The sequence below is a fragment of the Bicyclus anynana genome, chromosome 15 (genome assembly GCF_947172395.1).
Source record: "Bicyclus anynana chromosome 15, ilBicAnyn1.1, whole genome shotgun sequence".
NCBI classification, from domain to species: Eukaryota; Metazoa; Arthropoda; class Insecta; order Lepidoptera; family Nymphalidae; genus Bicyclus; species Bicyclus anynana.
In genome coordinates this window covers 5,548,199-5,572,058 of record NC_069097.1, presented here as the reverse complement: position 1 = coordinate 5,572,058, position 23,860 = coordinate 5,548,199, and the positions used below count along the sequence as shown (strand labels likewise).

The window sequence follows — 23,860 nt, the reverse complement described above, 5'->3', positions numbered from 1 at the left end:
TACTACGAATCATAAAAACTACTACGAGTTGTGACAGCTATTCGCGAGGAGATCATTAAAAAATAAAAAAGTTACTTCCATTGACACCAAAGATCAAAAATGTTGAAACAGCGTGAAAGCGGCGGCTATAGTTTTATTCATTTGAATAAAAAGTCGGCCAAGTGCGGAGTCGGGACTGGCGCACGAAGGGTTCAGTACCATTATAAAAAAATCACGTTTGTTATGTAGGGTTCCTTAAATATTTGTTTTATTCTGTATTTGTTGTGATAGCGACAACAGAATACATCATCTCAAGATATCATGGCTCTTGAGATACAGCCTGTATGCCTAACATGCAACCCAAGACTTATCTCCTGAAGGTTTAAAATATGTTAACAAAAAAATTTAACTGACTTCATAGATGCAAGCGAAAATAAAAGCGAAAAGTAACGTCGTATCTATGTCCTTTCTATTGATCGGTTTGAAGGCTGCGCTATGCCAAATAGGCTCTTAGAGTTCATTTTGTTTTTTTCGGCACCGTCTTACAGTAATTCGGTATTGTTTTTTGTGTGTCCTAGCGCAAACGAAAGCGAATAGCGTAAAGCGAAGTATTGGCAATATCGTTCACTCATGTTGATTTTAACACAAAATTAATAAACCGTTTTTCGTAAAAATTAAATGGGACTAATTTGAAATCTCTTTCATACAAAAAACATTTTAAAAATTGGTTAATAAATGACGAAGTTATAAAGTAACAACTATTACAAAAAAAAAATTACATACGCGTCGAATTGAGAACCTTCATTATTTTGAAATGAACCGGAAATATCGCTCTGTCTCGCGGCGTCCTATCGCAAGGAAAGAGAGCGATATTTGCGGCTTAGCGCTATTAGTTAACAATATGACATTTTGTCTTTACGAGAAATGACGTGGGTTGTATGTTAGGCCTACACGGAGTTTTATTAATAAGTAGGGTCCCGTTTTACCCGGTACGGAACCCTAAAGATGGCCGCGCGTGTGAGAGTTTCCCACGGCGCGTTTTGTTTATTTGTGTCGGATACCTGAATGGCTGAACGCCCGCGCGGGCACCTGTGGTGGAGCCGATGTTAAAATTAACTATATTAACCTATTTTCACTGTAGTCTCATTCAACTATCCGTTGCGTATATGTTACTCTCTTATACATTTTTTCTAAGGTAGTTGGTACCGAAATAATAGTTCTAGACCGCCCCAATTTATCTTATGTAGCGAAAAATGTTAGTTAAGTTTTGATTATTGTAACAAAATCGTAATATTCGTAGAGGCTCCGTATAAAATAAAAGAATAGTCATCATCATCATCATTAACAACTCATGTTCGTCTTATTGTTGAGCACTAGTCTCCGCAAAGACATAGAGGGTTAAGCTAATTGTCCACCACGCAGGCCTAACCCTGGCCTAATGCGAATTTGCAGATTTAACACTTGGAGATTTAAGAAAACTCCCAGATATGCAGGATTGAAGTCTGCCAATCCGCACTGGGCTAGCGTAGTGGACTATTGGCCTAACCCCTATCATTCTTAGAGGAGACTCAAGCTAAGCAGTGAGCCGAATTTGGGCTGAAAAAAAATCCCTAACCAAGTTTGCTAGCATTGCAAAATATCTTCAAATCATATACCTTCGTAATTTCAGAGGGATTATCTAATTAAAAACCGTTTTAAAGTTGCGTAATATAACTATGAATTGGAGAACTGACAATGGTAAACTTGAATGAATAGGTATTGCAAGCCGCGCCGGTTGAGTAATGCAAAATCGCAAATTGTTTAATATTAGTTGCAGTTGTTACTGTTTTAACGTTTGCAATATAATGTAATACCATTTGGAATGTACGATAAGCGAGTGCAAACAATATAGAGAAAAGTTATAAGTTTCAATGCGCCTTGATTACATTTTAACACACTCGCGCTCGCGATTAAGAAATACCAAAGAGGTAAATATGTAAATATTGAATGTTTTTTTCTTGTGCATCCTGAATGAGACCTTTGCTTGCTGTTCCCCAGTAGAGTAAACCACCGGAAATCTTCATGAGAACCTTATTGTATGCAACGCATTTAGAATTCATATACATCTAAAGGAAAAATTCGTATTTTTATATCATTTATTTTTTGTTACCTACTCAATAAGATAATATCTTTTCTCAACTTAGTGAATACTTTTAAATAAGAGATGCTAAATAAGTTTACACGTTTTTTTACTTTTTTTTGATTCAGCTTGGAAGAAGAATTTCGCAGGTGAAAACGCATACCAACTGTAAGCATCCTGAAAATTGTGGCTGACAGTATAGATGTTCTTCTTAAGGATAAGAGTTTTGCGTTTGCGGAGTTAGTTATGCGATACAGCCCCCCCTAGCCAAGTAGCACGTCAATTCTCTTTCTACGATCGCTAACGCTTCGAAAACTAGAAAAATGTATGGGAATGACAGATCTTGAACCACGTGACTTGTCGATAGCAAATGTCATTCCCTTACATCTTTCTAGTTTTCGAAGCGTTAGCAATCGTAGAAAGAGAATTGACGTGCCACTTGACTAGGGGGGCAGTTCCTGTCGGTCTACTGTAAGATTGATGATTTACTCTTACACGAAATCGAGGGGACAGAAATACATCAATACGTTTATTTCCGCAGTGGGCGGAGGTCGCAAGTCGTCAGAGAGCGAGGAGGTGACGAGCCGCGCTCGGTCGCGAGCCTCCAGCGTGTCGGACGAGGGAGGCTTCAACGAGCCGTCGCCCGAAGTCGTGGCGCGACTGCGGCCGGCCGACTACCGGGATCCACCCGCCCTCACGCCGGACATTCGCGACGCGGAGCGAGCCCGCTCCGACCCTGACACGTTGTCTGTATTGCAGCAGGTGATTAGACATTTACGTACTTTTTAAATACTACCAAATGATCCGTGGCCACTGACACGATCAAGTCGAATCATGCAGGTAGGACTCTTGGGATTCCGGACGCCAGCCACTGAAGATCAAGTCTACAGGGATTTTTTTTCACTACCCACGTCCCTATGCGCGCAGATCAGTCGTCAGTGGCAGGCGTTCCGAGTTAGTCCAGAGTAGTAGATTTTTTTTGGTTGGCCCAAACGTATCCACCAATATTAAGGGTAAGGTGCAGGTTTATGTTCATCTCCCGCGCTCGAGTAAATTCAAAATTCCCTCTTTGGTTCCCCTACCCACTTTGGATAAAGTAATGATTCATGATCAAGCTTTATCTAAGTAGCTATTATGTAAATTATTACATTATTTTATTTAATTCACATTAAGGTAATATGTAAATTATATGAAATATGGCAATGATTTTTAAAAACATGTCAGAAAATATAATGCCAACTAGCATCTTAACCAGTATATAATTTATAAGTATTCATTACTTTATCGCAAAACAATGTACTATGTTAGCCAAAGTTAAGCCGATTCAGGTCGTTATGGATATAAAGAAAGAAGTCCTACTTAGTCTATTTCGATATTTTTTCCCACACTATGTAACAGGTAGAAACGTGAGTGCGTAGCGCCAGTAATGCCGTCCGCCCACGTTGTATGCTAGCTACATACATGATACATGACGCCAGATTCGATTTCGACACGCTTTCTATGTTTCTTTGGTTAATTCATTCGACTCGAGTAACAAAGTTGTATTGATTTCTATCGATCTGAACTGACCGTTAGTTATAAATAACTAGCGGACACCCGCGACTTCGTCCGCGTGGAATTCAGTTTTTCACAAATCCCACGGAAATCATGGATTTTTCTGGGCTGAAAAGTAGCCTATGTGTTAATCCAGAGTGAAATCTATTTCCATTCCAAATTTCAGTCAAATCGCTTCAGTAGCCGCAGCGTAAAGGAGGAACAAACATACACACACACACACACACACACACACACACACACACACACACACACACACACACACACACACACACACACACACACACACACACACATACACACACAAACTTTCCTCTTTATAATATTAGTGTGATACCCGTGCAAAGCCGGGGTGGGTCCCTAGATATACTTATAAACCTTCCTCTTCACGCTCGCTCTATCTTTAAAAAAAAACCGCATCAAAATCCGTTCCGTAGTTTTAGATATTTAAGCATACATAGGGACAGAGAAAGCGACTTTGTTTTATACCATGTAGTGATTAAGTATGACAAAGAGAAAGAACATCTATTCATACCATTAACAACCATATAAAAACGTTTTTTTATATTTTATAAGTTTGCGCTTAACTACAATTTTGCCTGATGCCTGATATAGCTATATTGAGGTTTACGATGAAGCGCGCTTGCCTAGAAGATGCCTATTCACTCTTGCCTTGAAGGTGCTCGAATTGTACGTGTCAAGAAACAGACTCCGGAAGGGCATTCCACATCTCAGCAATTCTTATTAGAGACGTTGATGCAAGACGTTTCGTGCGGGTTGACTCGTTGTCGCCAACAAAATGATACCGATTTTCAGGGCGTCTCGCTGTTCTATGGTAAAATGGGAGGGAGTAACTAGACGGTAAAGAAGCTACAATACCACTGACGTATGTCAGAAGACGTCGGGGATTAACAATACCGCAACTACCGAACCGATTATGATAAAACTGTTTCATGAATTTGTGTTTACCTAGTCAAACTAAATAAAAAATTTTGAAATTTTATACTTACAGACATACATACATACCTACATGATACACTTATGAAAGGCACACGCATGTTTAGAAGATGGTATAGACTGATTTAAATACAAAAGCTGTGCAAATGGGAACGACATTTGCTATCGACAGGTTACGTAATCAAGATCTGTCATTCCCATACATTTTTCTAGTTTTCAAAGCGTTAGCGATCGTATAAAGAGAATCGACTTGGCTAGAGGGGCAGGTTTGACAATAGAACGGTATATATATACGGTTCGAATTGACACCCTACTTTTTTTAGTCGGTTATAAAATAATTCTACAAGTGACCTAAACTCTGTACCTAATGGTTTTTCTTTGTTGACTTAGATGTTATTAACGATGAAGTGAAATAAGCATAACAAGTATAGCTGTTTTGTGATATAAACAGTGTAAAAGTAACAGGTTATTATAATATTATGCGCGTTCATAAATGAATTATCATTTAATTGATTTCGGCGCTAACTGATTAGCTACGTACAGTTATGCGGATGCGTTTTTAGCATCCTGGAAGCATGCATGCATTGAGTATTATGAGCTTGAAAGGTCGTCTTCTTGGCCGGTGGTAACATTTTTAACGACGTTCACGGAATTGTAGTTTCCGATTTCATTTCCCGTCTTCTTACTGTTATGATAGTTGTAGTTTTATATATCGACTAGCCGATGCCTCGCGATTTCACCCGCGTAGTTCCCGTTCCCGTAAGAATGTGGGGATAAAATGTAGCCTATGCACTCACAAATAACGTGGCTTTCTAATAGTAAGAGAATTTTTAAAATTGGTTCAGTACCTATATCCAGAGATTACACACTACAACACCATAAACTTTACCTCTTTGTAATATTAGTTTTTGATATAGATTTAGTTATGTGGTTATGTTCTAAATCGCGAATCATCATCATCAATTCCAATAGACACCAGTCTATTATTATCATCATCATCATCATTAACAGCCCATGGACGTCCACTGCTGGACATAGGCCTCTTGCATGGACTTCCACCAACGGTCTCGAGCCGCCAGCGTCCAGCGGCGACCAACACTGCGCTTTCCGGCGCAGGGTCGCCATTCCAGTACATTGAGATCTAATTGGCCGGCCATTGCCACTTCACTTTCACGACTCGCTGAGCTATATTCGACTATATCCTATAGGAGAGGAGAGTCTGAAACATGCACCTACCATGCTGCTTCAATGCAGTTTGGCAGAGTGAATATTTGACTAACGATCACTATACCATATTATAATCGGGACAGACGACATAATATATGAGTTTCTGGTTTGCAGCCCAGGTTTGTACTGAGTATTTCTTGGAAGGAAGGAAAATGTTTTCTCAACTCCACACCCCAAGTACATTTCATCTATAGCCGCATATTTTAGTCAACAAGTCGACTTTATGTCACGTTGTCTTTACTTACAGGACTCGGGCGTAGTAGTAAGCGAGGCGAGTCAGGGCTCCATAGAGGTGCTCGATAAATCGACCACCAGCCAATGGAGTGTGTCAGAGGAGGTGCCGGGGGAGGGCCGCGGGGAGGCGGGCGCGGAGGAGGACGACGGGGACGGCAAACAGCCGGACAGCATGACTCCCGACGAGGCCGAGATACTCTTGAGCTCCAGGTTAGATCTGCTACCAGCATGCCACGAGACACTGACACTTGAAAGTATGGGTTATCTGGAATTGAAGAAGTGATACAGATTATAGAGATCTTAGAATTTCAATACAGCTAATTTTGGTACAGTACCTTTTTGTGTACTTACTAAATTTTGACAAACTTACGATCCAAGTTAACTGTGCACTTGAGATTAGTATTTATGTAAATTAATATAACCTGGGCAGCTCAACACGTATATTTAAAATATAAATAAATTGGAGGATATATATAAATAGGAGAATAGGAAAAAAAATACGTATAACGGCTAACCTTTACTGGCCAAGTGAGAAAAAAGAAGATTATATTATATATATATTATAAGCAAAAGTAACTGAATGTTACGAATGTTACATCTTGCGTTATTTCACAGATGATAATGAAGCAAAATGCATAAATTTGTTGAGATACCAGGGCCTGAAGTCATTTGGCATGTCGATTCGCATGAATGACATACGCTATTGACACGTCACTTGATCAAGTTATTGATTGGATCTGTTCATTCCCATAATTTATTACCACGTGCCACATGGCTACAGGCGCAGGTAATATGAGTTCGATATACCTACCACACTCGTATATTGCTATAAACTTCTATTGGTAATGGTTTTTTTTACTTTTTTGTTCAGTATAGTTTTATACTGTGTCTCACAAACTTTATGAATGTAAAACATATTTTTTACGTAGACTGAGGAAGAAATAGAGAACGATTGGTGTGCCAAGTCAAAAAAGTTTATATTTTTTTAAAGCTATCCGTAATCTGGGTAGGTTATTGAAAACGGCCGTTAATCGCCGTGTATCGTTTCATCACAGAGTCCATGAATAAGTTGTTATCTTTTTATTTGAGAGAATGCAAAGGGCGCTATCTAGACTATTACTTTCTCTGTCTTCATTTTTTTTCTTTATTATATTTTGTAATTGAATGAAGGTTAAAAGAATGATTTATATTTCTCGTATAAAACAAATTTGTTCACGTTTTGCACGTACCTATTTCAATTATTTTATCTTTGTTGCACGCTTATTCTATGTTTTTAAATCTCTTCGTTACTCGTGAGTATACTATTTCTTTGCTTCTTCTAGACCTTTAAGTTACTTTAAGCTTGTTATTATATTAAATGTTTGATTTTTATCATTTGCATGCTGCCTGTGCGCACAACGCTTCATTCTTCATCACATTTGCAGTATTCTGGAGAAAAAACTTAGGTAAGCTTGCTTTCTCCAACAGTACGTATATTCTTTTCGTATTTACTGTTATAGTATAGTTAGTATTAAACAACTTATCGCCCTGAAGTTCGCTTTGGACTATTGGCTCGTCGAGCATGATTACTGACTATTTGACATAATTTTTTTAAATGCTGCGTACTGCACTTTCATTTGCACCAACTTCATAGCAGTAAATATATAATTTATGACTATATGTAATTTATTTCTTTACGATACAGAGTTATACATTCTAGTATTGTGACACTTAACCAGTTAAGTGATTGAGTGTACTGTTCTCACAGATAATGGGATGAACATATAGTGTTTGACATACATCTTACTTTAAACATTTACTTACCTAGTTACAAAATAAAGTAATTTGTGTTGTGCTGAAATGCTTTTCATATTGTTGTATTGATTCAATACTTTTGGGGAAATAGGAATTCTCGTTTTCACTGAGTTATTTATTTTACTTATTACTTTCCTTATTTAGTTGTTTATTATACTCCAAGCAATCTAATGCATTTTTTATTATACCTGTTTTATCTCATGAAATATGTGATACTGTAAATGCTCATTCAAGAAAACGTATTTGTTTTTGTTTATTTCATTTACTGTCCATTTTATTTCATAAGTGTATAATTATTATTTAAGCATGGGCTATTGCTTATAATGCAGACATTGCAGTGTTAGTCACTATGTGGACGGTCTACACCAAACAAATTAGACATCAAACGCAAAGATCCGAGAGAGAGAAGAGAAATAGAGAAATATTGGGGTTTGTCCTTCCAAGAATTTCTGAATAGCAGCCCAAAGTTTGGTGTACTCCGTTCCTTCGTTAAACTGTCGGCCATTCACCTAAAGATCATTATCGTCTGATAATGACGATGTGACTAAAACAACATCCTAAGCCCGCCAACCCCTCACAAATACATGAGGAGCAGCGATTAGTATAAGCTCGTAACACTCTTATTTTATCTCGTATTAAAACAACTAAGCAGATGATACAGGGATGGATCTTAAATTCACACAACAAAATTTCATCATAATCGCGTACATACATTCGGTAATTTTATATTTTTATCTATTGTAATGTCTTGTTAGGCAAGAAGCTCTGCTGTCAGACGAGCAGGCGCAGGAAATAGTGGCGATGTTGTCGCCTCACACGCTGCCTCACGACAACGGCGTCTCGCTCAACGACAGCTACCAGTCCGTGCTCTCGTACGAGAGGTAACTAAAGTTTTCTTTCTGGGAACAACAGCATTTTGTTCAACCACTTTTAACAGTCCACGGCATGAATAGTCAAACTGTGGAACTGTTAAAAATCCTTGAGCAAAATTTTCAAACAAAAAGGGATTATTTCAAAGTTCTCTAAGAACGCCATCTACTGGTAGTTAAAAATAACAATCATTGTTTCACTAAGCGTGTAAGTGTTGAAGTAAAACTTCGTTACGCAAGCTTGACTTGAGTAAGTTGGTGAATGCGTTACGAAAATTGTAATCAAGCGATGCGTGCTACCATCTACAGGCTTAGTGAAACTGTATTTTGAGGTCTACTAGTAGATGGCGTTCTTAGATAACTTTGAAACAAACCCTTTTTGTGCACTTTAACAATGCAGTTATGTCTGAGGCTCGTAGATTTGTTTTTAATTTTCAAGAAGATTTAATTTGAAAGAAGTTTTACATCAGTCGTGTGGTCTACAGTGTACTTGTTATTTTTCGTTTTTAACTGTTTTATTTTTTTTTTAATTTTTTGATGTGGTGTGTTATTTCCCAGCATGCAGTCAGTGGACGAGAGCTACGAGTTCGTGTCACTAGAGGCGGACGGTGGTGCAGGGCCGGATGGTGGGGGGGAGTGCGGCGCGGGGGACGGCGGCACTGGGGCAGGTGACCCCCGCCCCGCAGCCCCCGAGCCCGCGCCGGCGCAGGAAGAGCCGGCCACCGTGTTTGACCACTACCCGCCCATGGCGCTGCGGGAGCTCGCAGAGGAGAATGGCATCCACTACTTCGAGGACGGACACTTCTATACAGAAGTATGTTTGCCTCTAATTTTTTGATCTGATACAATATTAGAAGGCTATTTAAAACATTTTGTAAAACGCGGTTTCACACTCGTAAAATTATTGCGTATACATATAGTCTATATTTACCCTTTCTCAATAAATGGACTATTCAACACAATGAATTTTTCAAATTTAAGCAGTAGTCTCTGAGATTAGCGTGTTCCATCAAACCAATACAATATTGAGTTTTAAAGGTGATATTATTTAGATAAAATGCTGTAAAGTTCTTTGTATTAACAATAAACGTGAAACGCAGAACCCGGAACTCAGAACGGGTAAACTATTACTGTTTTTGTTACCCATAAACGACCGAAAATTGAAAACGAAATTTTATGTAAAATTATTTTAGAGCGTACGCCATATAGTGATGTTCTCTCTGTTAGCGATCGAACAATGAAAGGCAAAATCGTTTAATTTGTATTTCTTAATAGACTGAACTAACCTTTAACCACAAAGCTCGTAATTGAACACAAGGAACTATATCCTCTGAGGAAATGAAATATTGAGACTATAGCTGTTATTAAACGTTTCAGGTCGCCGGACTACCGCCGGTCGAAGAAGACGAGGATGACGATTATTACCCACCAGTATTTGTTAAGAGAAATACCAAAGTTAAATTCAGGTATGTAGGGTTATTTCTAAACATATTGCCACATTTTTCTAACATGTGTTTATTCTTTCAGCTGTAGGTTTCCCTTTCACCATGTCTTTAATGTCATCTTTTAGTAATGAGTAAAAATAGGCACCGTCTAGGCAAGTTTCTACTATAGGCAACATCTTCGCTTATCATAAAGTGTGATCGTAGTCAAATAGTAGCTTAGATAGCATAAAATAGGTAATCATAGGGTTTGACAAGATTACACAGTACACAAAATGGTTCTTATCGGCTCTTTAGATAATCTGCTTTCTGTAGTAGTATTAGACTCATTACTTGTCATTCACAATCATTTGATTTTTCTAAATTATCTTGCCCTGGATAATTTGTTGTAGTATATGTCCCAAATATTTCAATTTTATTTTCTTAACAATATGGAAGAATATTTAGAGAAGCCAATATTTAGAGTGTCCCGTTTTTTCCTAGTATGTTGCAATACTGTTTCAGTCCTTCCTTTATTCTGTTTGATTTTGAAAAAATTAATTGATAACAATATTAATGTAATTTCAGCCAGTGGCAGATTTACAAATTTTCCGCCAGTAGGCTATATACATTTAAAGAGAAGCCAATATTTAGAGTGTCCCGTTTTTTCCTAGTATGTTGCAATACTGTTTCAGTCCTTCCTTTATTCTGTTTGATTTTGAAAAAATTAATTGATAACATTATTAATGTAATTGCAGCCAGTGGCAGATTTACAAATTTTCCGCCAGTAGGCTATAAGTAGGTATATTTTACAGAGGTTTAGTAATTTTTCATATAACTACAGGTGCTAGTGTTTAGTAACAACACAGATGCTAGAGTGTCACGAAAACCAAGACTTGTATTCTCTATGCATACTATGTTTTTTCTTTATTTCTGTAAGATGAACATTTTTAGTTCGAATTTGCCGCCCCTAAAATGCGCCGCCCTAGACTCCAGCCTACTTATCATCATCATGTCAGCCGATGGACGTCCACTGCAGGACATAGGCCTTTTGTAGGGACTTCCAAACATCACGATACTCAGCCGCCTGCATCCAGCGAATCCCTGCGACTCGCTTGATGTCGTCAGTCCACCTGGTGGGGGGTCTACCAACACTGCGCTTTGTAGTGCGCGGTCGCCATTCCAACACCTTGGAGCCCAACGTCCATCGGCTCTTCGAACTATGTGCCCCGCCCATTGCCACTTCAGCTTCGCGATTCGTTGAGCTATGTTGGTGACTTTGGTCGGTGACAGCCTACTTAGCCTGCTGGTAAATCCGCCAATGATTGCAGCTCGGACCCGATGCGCGTGTTCTCGACGCACTCGGTGCGCGAGTACGACCGGCGCAACGAGGACGTGGACCCGGTGGCCGCCTCCGCCGAGTACGAGCTGGAGAAGCGAGTGGAGAAGATGCACGTGTTCCCCGTAGATCTCATCAAGGGCGCCGACGGGTTGGGGCTCTCTATTATTGGTATGCTTCTCCATATTATCCAGCATATTATAACGGCCCCCTGCAGGGCCAGGTTTCCCTCCTTAAAAGAGTGGGGATTAGGCCCCTACGCACGTATTCTCGACACACTCGGTCGTGACGAGTATTTGGATCCGGTGGCCGAGCTGGAGCTGGAGAAGCGAGTGGAGAAGATGCACGTCTTACCCGTGGATCTCATCAAGGGCGCCGACGGGTTGGGGCTCTCTATTATTGGTATGCTTCATGTATTATCAACAGTCTCGTAGCTAGGTAACCAAGGGCACTGCAAATGAAAAAATGGGGCTCCACTACCATGTAAACTGGTTAGGTTTTATCAAATTAAAATATTCATCTGCTCTTTTTCTAAATTCAGTTCGATCGCGATTTTCTGGTAAGGATTCTAGAGCCTCCTGGGTTTGAGGGCCCCGGGGCATTGCACCGCCTAGCCCCTGGATAGCTACGCCAATGATTATTATCAGTGGGACTAACGTGTAACCCACGTGGTCACGACATAATCTAGCTGATAACTACCTCTCTGCCAAATTTCAAGTTAGTAGCATAAAAAATGAAATGACTTTCATAGAAACTTGCGAGAACCTCTGGACCTCTTTAATCCGGCCCTATCGCAAAATTCGTTGTTAGCGGATACCTTCTAACGATAGACTATCTCACTGCCAAAGCTTTTGCATTATATATCAAGAAGATTAATTGCCTATTTTAACGGCACTCACACTGAAGTACAATGAATCACATTAATATTATAAAGGCGAAAGTTTGTGTGTAAGTGTGAAAGTGTGTAAGTATGTTTGTTCTTCTTTTACGCTGCGGCTACTGAAGCGATTTGGGGAATGGAAATAGATTTTACTCTGGATTAACACATAGGCTACTTTTCATCCTTGAAAAATCCATGGTTCCCGCGGGATTTGTGAAAAACTGAATTCCACGCGGACGAAGTCGCGGGTGTCAGCTAGTATATAATATAACTTTAATGTGGTTTTACTGTACATGTTCATGTTTTTGTAAAGGTATGGGTGTAGGCGCGGATGCGGGGTTGGAAAAACTGGGAATCTTCGTAAAAACAATCACCGAAAGCGGCGCGGCCGCGCGCGACGGGCGGATACAGGTTAATGATCAGATCATCGAGGTCGACGGGAAGAGTTTGGTGAGCATTGTATATAATATATATTTTTAGAAAAAAAAAAAAAACTCAGAAGTGGATTAAAAAAGCTAAGATAATCCAATGTTTTAAACAAAAGATATGATTTAGAATATTTGTCAAGACAACCTAATTAGTAAATCAAATTGTAACCAAAACAGAATCCTACAATGGAAGATAATACCTTGAGCAGTCCCAGAGGCTTGTGACTCCGAGTGCAGGTATTAGGGAATCCCTTCCGACTAGCCGAAACTCACCTTCACTGCTCAAGCTATTCTCCCCGCCTAGCCCAAATAACCACTGAAGCCGACCGTACGGCGAGAGCCAGTCGCTCCCGCCCGATAGCTCCCCCTCTCTAATTCCCACTTTTACGGAAACAACTAGCTCTACCTAGCGTAGGCACAAGCCAACACAAGAACGAGCTTATAAAGGGGAATGCCCATCCCCGGCCCAGGCCTACCCTTACCGCCCCGGAACATACTTATATTAAAAAAAAATCTTGATAGTTCTAGTATAATAATGTAATTGTTACTTTATCAAAAAAAGTTTGCTACAACGTTTTACGACATTTTTAATTCTACTTTAAATTGTCCACACCGGGACTACGGGCTAAGATCGTTGACCACACAGCCTGAGTTTTACGATATTTTTGAAGGCTTATGATTGGTTTGTTTGTTTGTTTGTTTTCTTGTTTGTTAAGCTTGTTGGTTGGTTGAAAAAAATCGCCGCTTAGGTACACCGGCGAACATTTTACCCTAGAAGAGTGATAAAAAAATGTATTTTTCTTAAATAAACATACTTTTATTAAGTTAATTATTTAACCACATCCTTATTTATACATCATATTATTATCTCCATATACTTTAATACGGGGGTATACCTGGATTCCCTGGGCTGACGTTGTATGGGCCGGTGGGCATTCCCCTTTGTTCACGAATAAACTGTGATGTATTTCAGGTGGGCGTAACACAAGCGTACGCCGCGTCAGTGTTACGCAACACGTCCGGTCCCGTCAAGTTCCTCATCGGCCGGGAGAAAGACCCCGAGAACAGTGAAGTGGCGCACTTAATACGGCAGTCACTGGCAGCCGATAAGGAGAGAGAAGAAAGGTGACATTTTGACGCTATTTGTGATTAATTTGGGAAGTTGACTCATATCAAGTTTAATGTAAACAATATTAATTTTGTGCAGTACATGGAATAAGGGTCCGAAATATATCGATATTATTTAGTAAAAGTTAAGGATTTCATAGAAAACTTAATTTAAAAATTATAAATTTTTCCAAACGTCAAAAACGCTGTCGTGAATTGAACAATGTTACTTGATGTACTAAAGGAATAAACGTCAAACTAATAACTAATAATTTTGACAAACACTAAACTGTTTGCTCAAGGTTTAGTGTTTACGTGACGTCATGAAACGATAAAATGTAGACCATCATAGCCGATAGTGTTTTAATGGTTGGATTGTGTGAAAGAGGACATGTGTGTAAAAGGAGTGGATGATGAGTTGACGAGTAATAGAGACGAATGGAAAAGATTGACATATTTTTCCGACCCTACTTAAGAGAGGGATAAGGGTAAGGAGATGATGATGTTAGCCGATAATGTTTTGGCTTGAAATATCAAATAAATATTTTTTTTTTTTTTAATCTAGTAGAATGATGATGAATAATTTGGGGCCATTTAAAAAAAAAGTGTCAACTAGCCTATTGTCACAGGGCAAATCGTGAACGTCAGCGGCGACAACAGACCGAGGAGGAGGCGAGTCCGCCCGCGACCGACGCCAGGCATCCCGACATCGCTGAACTGCGCGCTCTGCTTAATGAGGTATATATTATGTGCTATTTGATGATTAGTTAGTAAAGTTAAGATTACGTACGTGTAGTTGTAAGCCAGAAGGCTTACGATGTACGCCAAAATATAATTATGATGTGAAGAGAGAAAGGCATACTGTCGACCAATAGTGACGGGATTAAACACATCGCTCTCATTTTCGTCCCATAGAACCGAAAGAGAGCTGAGGTATTGTTGGTCGACAGTACGTCGTCACGATATATCTAGTACCACCTCAGACCAATTATTGTATAGGACCTGCCTCGCTACAGACAGAAAAGTAACGTCACTTTTCTGTCAAAGTATATGATCAACGATATAATGCGATTATAAAAACTGTCTCTATAGAATCGATGTTAAATAGTTGTAATCGTATTCGTCGGTTAAAGAGCTCCGTAAAAATACCTTTTTGTGTAATTGAATTGTTTAAAAAACGGACAAAAATTTCTAGTTTAGTATAAGATATATACCAAATCTGAGCTCGTTTTCTTCAGAAAATGACAGACAATTTTGTTCGTGACTATGAGTGCGATACAGGTCCTTCTAATAATTGGTCTGAGAGTACCACGCATTTATGGCCGCAAGCAGGGCAAGCGCGTTTGTGTGTGTATAACGCCGCAAAAAATTTATTACGTGTACTAATGTCAGTGTGTGATGTCGCAGTTGGTGGGCATGGAGTCGGGCGGCGGCAGCGGCGCGGAGATCAGCGCGCGCGTGCGCGAGTGGTGCGCCGCGCGCGCGCCCAGCGAGCACTTGCGGCGCGCGCTGGCCGCCGCCGCCGACACCGCGCACCGCGCGCACCGCAAGTACGACAAGGTGCGCGATTACTCTATACTACTAATATTATAGTATATGGGTTCCCAACCACTTGGGGGCATAAGGTGATCCAAAGGGGGGCGCGACGAGCGGCTTGAAAAATCATAATTTCGAGGAAGCACTGCGTATTCTTTTACCGGTATAGAATATTCCGCAGAAGAACCAAAGTCACCGACATAGCTCAACGAGTCGCGAAGCTATAGTGGCAATGGGCGGGGCACATAGTTCGATGGACGTTGGGGTCCCAAGGTGCTAGATTGGTGACCTCACACTAGAAAGAGCAGTGTTGGTCGACTCCCCACCAGGTGGACTGACGACATCAAATAACCGTGTAAACTATAGAGATCCAATATTATCGGTTCGATTTCGAAACTGGCTCAGGCTCTTCCTAGTAAGCCCGCTCCTATCTTACAACTTTTAACATCAGTAAGCTTTGCATGTATCAATGACATATCTTGTGTCTCGAACTATGTCGTTTAAAATAGGTCTACAGGTGAGAGCGCAGTCAAAGACATTTCCTCCCGAGTGAGTTGAGTGGGGGTAAGGGCCTCCTTGCCCGGGTGACGTGGAGGAACTTCTCCCCCAGAGACCAGGTGATCTTAAAAGTTAGTTCTGGACAAGGCAGAAGGGGCGAATTCGTCGCGAATCGTATCGCGCGAATTTATACGTGCGTTGTCGAAGTACTAGACATCAATACATCGCGTCCACAAGCATCGCGCGAATTCTAAATACGCGCGTAAATCGCGTGCACTACGCCAGACTCTCGACGCGCGCTTGATTCGCGCGTATTGCGCGCGAGTCGAGATACTAGGGACGCCTTGTTGCGTCCAGTTAATCCCATTCCATGTTTCATTTTGAATTCCTCCCCAAATGCTCGCGCGTTGGTACGCACCTTGTAGACGCAACGGTCGCGCGTAATACGCGCGAGAGAATCGCGGCGAATTCGCCCCTTCTGGACTATGTCTAACGTCGTTGTTGGTTGCGCAGGCCCGGCGAGCGCTTCGCGAGTGGCGACGCACGCGTGCTATGGTGCGCGCGCGCGAGGAGTGGTGGAGCAGCGCGCTGCGGGAGGCGCATCGCGAGTACGCAACCGCTCTCTCCGCGCTCCACGACCGCGTGGCGCGCCTCGAAGTGCTCTTGCTGGTGAGAGGTCACGAGTGGCGGCGCACGCGTGCCTTTAAAGACAACTTTAGTTTTATCAGCAGCCCCAAGCCCGGCCATGATGGTCTATATTTCAACTGTTTCATGACGTCACGTTAACCAATCCTTTACAAATGGAACGTTTGGCAAAAATATTAGTTAACAATCAGTTTGACGTTTAGTACATCAAGTAACATTGTGGCGTCACAAAATGGAAGACAGCATCTTTGACGTTTGGATAGATTGGAAAAAATACATGATTTTTAAATTAAGTTTTTTAAGAAATTCTTGACTTTTTTTAATTGATATCAATATGGTTCGGTCCCTTATTCCATGTACTACCTTACTTTACCTTATCTTATCAGCAGATAGACGTCCACTGATGGACATAGACCTCCAAGCACAACGGTCTCAAGCCGCCAGCAACCAGTATCGCCGGCTGCCATATACTACACGAAATTAATATTGTTTATATTAAATTTGATATGAGTCAACTACCCTATTGTTAACACGTGTTATATTTTCGTAGGAAACCCAAAAGAAAGCCGGTTTACCAGTAATGTTGCCTCACGAACCATCCGCACGGCGAGAGACGCCGCCTCTGCCGCGGCGACCCGACCCGGATCCGCTACTTATCAACGGTAAATACACTTTTCGTTAGTAGGGGTAGGGTAGTTAGAGTTACCTCGATTACGCTTATTTTAGAATAACTGATGAGAAACTCACCGAGAGATAAATAAATAGAAAATAAAATATTACTGTCTTTTAATAGGTAAAATTAATTGGGTATCAAAATTGACCTCGTACAAACATTTATGCAATATTTAACTTGTGATCTATCAATATTATATTTATGCTAATACTAAACAAAGTCAGTCGAATTATTTAACAGCATTTACACTTCAAGAACGGGTTAAAAGGATCGAGATTAAATATATGATATTCATAGGCTAACTTTTATACCAACACGAGAATTGTATCTATGTGGGTAAAAAAGCAAGAAACCATTAAGTAATTATATAGCATTTTGTAAACATTTTTTTTAATTGTCTTGTATGGAATTTGATAGAATATAAGAGGAATTGGCGATCAATATAAACTTAATAATTGTTTATAATATTTTATATATATTTTTCAGATCCTTGGAGTTCAGACAGCGATCTCTCGGATCTGTCGCCTATAGAGGACGAATACGCCAAAGTCGACAAGTCAGACAAGAAGCCGAGAGAGGCGCCCGACATCGGTGACGTCACAGCTACCACTGCCAGTGACGTCAAGACTACAAACGTCAGCACCAAGTATGATACACTTACATTTGTTAGACAGCCACCACTTTATTATTTAGCCAACCAAAGTATTTTAACTTTATTGAAGTTATGAAAAAGCTTTAGTGTTTGTTTGTAATTTTTATTTTGTTTTATCACTTTGTTGTTTTTTTTGAATAATCATGTCTTTTTTAAAAAACGTGACCAACATTCCGTTTTCTTGTACAATTCTTTGTAGAAACTGTTTTAGCAGTAGATGTGACAAAAGTCGAACGGGCAAAGATTGATATTAATCTAGATCTTTGGAGTTTTTGTTTTTAAAGAATATTTGCCATATCTTTTACATATAAGTAATATTCTCATAGCCCTCCAACTAGTCTGGAAAGATTTATAGGAGTGGGTACGACAATAGTCCAACGGGGCGGAGTTTGAACCACTACATCTCGGCGATGAGTCCGACCGCTTTACTGTTGAGCTATTGAGGCTCTAAAGGTAAATTATAATAAACCAGCGGATGTCCCGCGGTTTCTCCCGTGTAGCTCCTATGAGAATATGGGAATAAAATAGCACATGACACTCAAAAATAACGTAGCTTTCTATTGGTCAAAGAATTTTCAAAATCGGTTCACTAGATTCTGAAATAACCCCCTACAACACCAAACATTCATAAATTTTATAATATAAGTATGAATTAAAATTCATTATTTTATTTTATTTAATGCACATTGACCTCTTATAATGAAAGGACGCACAATCATGTACAAAATTTCAATTAAAAACTGGCCAATTTTGCTTTGACAGTTTTAGAATTATTGGTAAAGAAAATTATACCTAAAGGCCTTTAAATATAGTCCAATATTCAATAAAATCCCAAATTCAGAGAAAATTCAACCTTAAGAATTGAGTTTAAGGTTGAATTTGCAAATGCGACTACTCGAATTGAATTTTTGGGACGTTTTTTAGTCGCTGATTGTGCATCCACTTTTTAATAGGAGATCGACTTTAATGCAACATTAATTTTGTTACTCTCACGGAAACCTCACAAATTCCATAATATGTTGTTTCAAGGTTCTGCATGAAAAGTTGTGTAGTACGAGTATGTCTTGTTACTTACAGGCCATCGCGTTGCACTGGTTTAAACATCAAGGGATGCCGCATTAGACAGGGTGGCTTATTCAGATGGTTCAATATGAACAGGTTTGAACAACATTTAAAAAAAATCGCAAAACATTGTGTTGTATTGTACTGTACACCATTTATTGAAAACAAAATTGTGAATCATTTTGTTAAGTAATCGAACCTGTTCATTTCCATTTAAGTGGAACGAAAGCCATTTGGAATTAATTTTTGAATTGGTTTCTGTTTCACATTTCCACACAGCTTTTTTATAAAGATAATATAGAGGTATTTTTTGTAAATTGTAATGTATAAAATGAATACGTGAATTTTTGGAATTTACCCTTGTAGTTACGACCCTATCAGGGTTTTTTATGGAGTTTGAACTGTGTGTGGTGGCTTTGGGAAATAGCAGATTTTAGAGGTCGTCAAGGTCAAGGTAGAAATAGAAAACATATTTTTTAGTTTATTCAGGATAATAGCAGAAATCATATCCCCATTCATTAAACTTCCCCAAAGACCTTTAAAGAATCTTTATTTTTTCCTTTTCAATGGTTTTGGATATTTGTCTATCTGGGGACATACTTCCACATAGGGTCAATTTTTCATATAGAAAAAAGTTACCTAAATTGCAAAATTTTTCTTTGAATATCTTGAAATTTAGTATGAAGCTGCCCCCCTGCTCGTACCTCGCTGCGCCTATGTCGTATGGGTTGACACAATTTCATCTTTTATAGAATCACTAAGGTAGGTCCATCGCGGGCTTTCTCAATATTATCAACAAGCATGAACAAGCTCATAATCAACCGATATGAGTTTGTTTGAGGAAATTTCGACAAACTTATCAATATTACGGAAAACAATCAAATATAAATTGTATAAAAAAACCTTTTTCTTTACAAGTTCGGTGACGTCATACGCCAACGCCGCGACGTACGCAACGGTGAGCTCGTCAACGTCATACAGTGACGTCACCACGGCTACTACGTACGTCAACGTGACGTCGGCGGCGTCGAACGTCGTGCCCACTGCTAACTCCGTGAGCCACGTCACTGTGACCACGGTAGCGCCAGCCGTAGTCACAGATACTTTGTAAGTAGTGAAACTGTAGTCTGACTGTTTTTAATTAGATGCATTAAACTGACGTTTTTAATAAGGAGTCGTAATACAATTTATAACTCGTGCGAGTTAACTTGACATCTGGCTACCAAACATAACCAAACAAACACAGTACAAACACCATTCGAGCTAGGTGTCAAGTTTAAATCAAAAAATTTAATTAGGAATAGGAAATTTTCATACATATGTATTTAATTGGACCTGCTGCCCTATTCACTATTTTGGTCTTTATTAGCAACCTGTTGAAATAAACATCAACGCAATTGACAATATGTCATTTACCTACTGTGTGATATTCACCAGTAAGCACCGTATGACATTTTTTACAAAGATAGTGAATTAGCCTGCTGGTCATGAAAATTACCTTTTGTTTGTATTCGTTTTTCCAAATTGTTCTTCCGACATTCAGTAACTGATTAGAATGTACCTAATATTAGACTTGGGGATCAGAAGGCAAGTAGTCCAGACACAAGCCCTATCAATAGGTGATGGGGTCGGACTCATCAATGAGAGGTCGTGCTGGACTATAATTGTCGCACCCACTCCTAAGACAGTCTTTTCAGAGTAGTTGAAGAGAATTGGGGAAATTGTTCATATTATGTAAAAGATAAGTCTAAATTAATTCTTTTGTTTACTAAGGGTCAGCAGCAGCTTTTCAATCTTTTGAATTTTTCGTCTTTCTTCATTAAGCTCCTTAAGATCTGATAGATATCTTTAAATAATAATAATCAATCATTGGATCAAAGTCTTGATTGCATTGATGCAAGGAAGGTAGTGGGCCGTAAAAATAAGTTGATACATGTATTTTACTTGTAGAAATGGAGCGAGCACGACAGGCGCGTCGGGCGCCAGTGTCACCTCTATCAGTCAGAGCGTGACGAGCGGCGTGGTGAGCGGCGCGGCGAGCGGGCTAATGAGCGGAGCGGTGAGCGGGACTGGTAGCGAGGGCGTGACGTCACGCGAGCTGGACGCCGCCGTGCCGCGCGGCGCGCTGCTCGACACGTCGGCGCACCGCGCCCGCACCGACCTAGCGCGTCACCGCCATCACGCGCCGCTCTCGCACTCCACGCACTCGCCGCACTCGCTCAGCAACGCCAGTTCCGTGAGTTTTTCATACTGATTTACTTATTTATGTCATCATAGCATTGGTTGAGATCTTGGACTAATTATAGAAAGACCAGTATCGCACCCAAATTCACGAACAAATTGTCTGTCCTCAGAAAATTATCTAAGATTTGGGTTTAATTGATTATTATTAAACGCGGCTAAAACTCACGTGATATAAAGTCGGAGTATGCCCTATTAGTTTCGCACCCATATGGGGCCCTTAGTCATGAGCTGGTTCTTGCAATGCGGCACGAACCAAATTGCGAACCGGCGGCGCGACGCGCATCTGCTCGCATCCTTAAACTCAATCCTAAAGATTGAATTTGCTCTGAATTTGGTATTATATAGAGTATTGGACTATATTTAAAGGCCTTTAGGTATAATTTTCTTTACCAGTAATTCTAAAACAGCCAAAGAAAAATTGGCCAGTTTTTAAGTGAAATTTTCTACATGATTGTGCGTACTTCTATCATAAGAGGTCAATGGATACGTATGACGCGCGCTTTTAGTATAATAAGTTGTACTTCTTTTTCAGTATGACGGACTAGACGACTCATACAACGACTCCGCAGACGAATCCCTCAGTGAATCCACCTCCGGTGCACCGCCACACACATCCCACCATACGGTAAGTTTTTTAACCCTAATCTTTACTTTAATCATCGCAAATATCTTAGAAACGAAGTGTAGGAATAGAGGATTCAATAGAGTGAAGTTACGTAAGAGAAGTAGATTCAATAAAGCGAAGTGTCGTAAAATTACTACTAGAGTTGATTGAGCCAAGTTTCGTAGGACTTTTGGATTCAATAGAACAAAATGTCGGAACTCGTGGGGATAGTTGATTCAATAGAGCGAACTGTCGTAGGAATAGTGGATTAAAACACGATCAAATTGACGTCATTTGATAACTGATTTATGTTTTTATGCAAGTCTAAAAAAGGATTAAAACTTCTTTCGTAATTAATCTTTGCAATATTCATCATAAACAACCCATATTGGGTTCACCGTTGAGCACTAGTCTCCTCTCACAAAAAGAGAGATTATGCTAATAGTCCACCATGCTGGCCAAATGCGGATTGACTTCTAAAACTTGACAGACCTAGTAGGGGAGCCCGGGATGCTAAATTTGCAGTTACTAGAGTGTCATTGGAATGGATTGGATTTGGTAGATTAGATGATAGAAAGAATAAAAGGTTATATACATTTTTCGCTTTCAGCGGTGGGGAAAAAAACTACAGACTACCCCTACTATAGAAAGTTAAGGAAAAAAATTTATATGTAAATGTGTAATAACGTATACCAAGAGAATTATACAACTTTGCAACATTGTTTATGTTTATTTATATTTCCATAGCGAGATACACGACAAAGTTGTGGCAGTTCAGTCGGCAGCGCCACAGACGATGCGGTATACTCTCGGGACCACAGACATCATCCGCTCTCAGGTACCATTGCCCGCATATACTATATATTGTGTATCACATATACTACATATTGTGTATCGCATATACTATATATTGTGTATCGCATATACTATATATTGTGTATCGCATATACTGTGTATCACTTGTGTAATGTCAGTGTGGCCAGCTTTATATGAAGCGTTTGTATCTATAGTACGTTTAACGAGGCGAGATAAAGACTGTAAACAAATTGAGGACATGATTGTTTATTTATACTAATATCATATAATATAGGGATTGCAGGGGGTAATATCTGGATCTTCTTACCCTGTTTTGAAAATTCTTTTACCAATAGAAAGTCACGTTATTTGTGAGTGTCATATAGTAGATGATCCTTATTAGAAACGACCTTCACCCATCTGTTTAATGTATTAAAAATGTTTTATATCAAAATTAGGATGTTAAAAAAAAGTTGCGTTGATAGCTAATAATAGTTTGGCCAGGAATTTTAGGCAACTTACTCTATCTAGACTATATTTTATCTCTGATTACCCACGGGAAATAGAATAACATGAGTGAAACCGCGGGCTGTCTTCTAGTTATAGATATGGGCAGATATCATTCTCACTTTTGCATCAGATGGTTAAGTTGTTTATGTATTTTATCTCGCCTCGTTAAACGTACTATATAACAAGTTTTTCGTTCTATAAAACATGCTATCTGGCTTGCCAGATTTATCAGGAAAATGCTAAAAAAATTATGACATTGCTATCACAATGCTTTATTTTGTTTGTATTTTATTTGTCACATCCGTATGCACGCGTAGTAGTTGAAATACTATACTTATATAGGCATTAAATGCACATATTATATGACTTTGAATTAGTATAACACGTTTGCTTAGTAGTTTTTTTTTCGTAACCAGGCAATATTCCCTAGTAGTTTTAAAAACAAATAAGAATCTATAGAGTTAATAATAATTGAATATATCAATATATGTATGAGTAAGAACTGAAGAAGAGTGTCATGATACTAGTACTATTAGTAGTGAGTAGGAAATCCTCTTTTGTGATCCTGTTTAAAATCTAGGATATCATTTTCAGTTTTTGAGTTGTTTCAAAAGGATGAGCTCTCTAGTGTTGTATTTTTTTCTATATACATTTTAATTTCATAAGTGTAATTGTACCAGATACATTATCCTATAGAACGTTCCGAATTGAATGAGTTATTGCTCATAAATTA

General features: G+C 39.4%; 1 protein-coding gene across 2 annotated transcripts in view; it reads left to right on the top strand.

The window, feature by feature from the left end:
• The window catches only part of LOC112044733 (uncharacterized), a 39,261-nt gene that overhangs the window by 5,901 nt on the left and 9,500 nt on the right, over window positions 1-23,860 (top strand). For both annotated transcript variants that reach the window (XM_052885898.1, XM_052885899.1), the window contains exons 2-19: window positions 2,640-2,860; window positions 6,084-6,280; window positions 7,495-7,515; window positions 8,620-8,745; window positions 9,292-9,547; window positions 10,111-10,199; window positions 11,486-11,664; window positions 12,687-12,823; window positions 13,775-13,926; window positions 14,538-14,646; window positions 15,316-15,468; window positions 16,456-16,611; window positions 17,138-17,249; window positions 17,747-17,906; window positions 19,893-20,081; window positions 20,925-21,210; window positions 21,751-21,843; window positions 22,570-22,660. In XM_052885898.1, coding sequence (XP_052741858.1) covers window positions 2,640-2,860; window positions 6,084-6,280; window positions 7,495-7,515; window positions 8,620-8,745; window positions 9,292-9,547; window positions 10,111-10,199; window positions 11,486-11,664; window positions 12,687-12,823; window positions 13,775-13,926; window positions 14,538-14,646; window positions 15,316-15,468; window positions 16,456-16,611; window positions 17,138-17,249; window positions 17,747-17,906; window positions 19,893-20,081; window positions 20,925-21,210; window positions 21,751-21,843; window positions 22,570-22,660 — 2,727 coding nt within the window. The remainder of the gene's footprint in view (window positions 1-2,639; window positions 2,861-6,083; window positions 6,281-7,494; window positions 7,516-8,619; window positions 8,746-9,291; window positions 9,548-10,110; window positions 10,200-11,485; window positions 11,665-12,686; window positions 12,824-13,774; window positions 13,927-14,537; window positions 14,647-15,315; window positions 15,469-16,455; window positions 16,612-17,137; window positions 17,250-17,746; window positions 17,907-19,892; window positions 20,082-20,924; window positions 21,211-21,750; window positions 21,844-22,569; window positions 22,661-23,860) is intronic.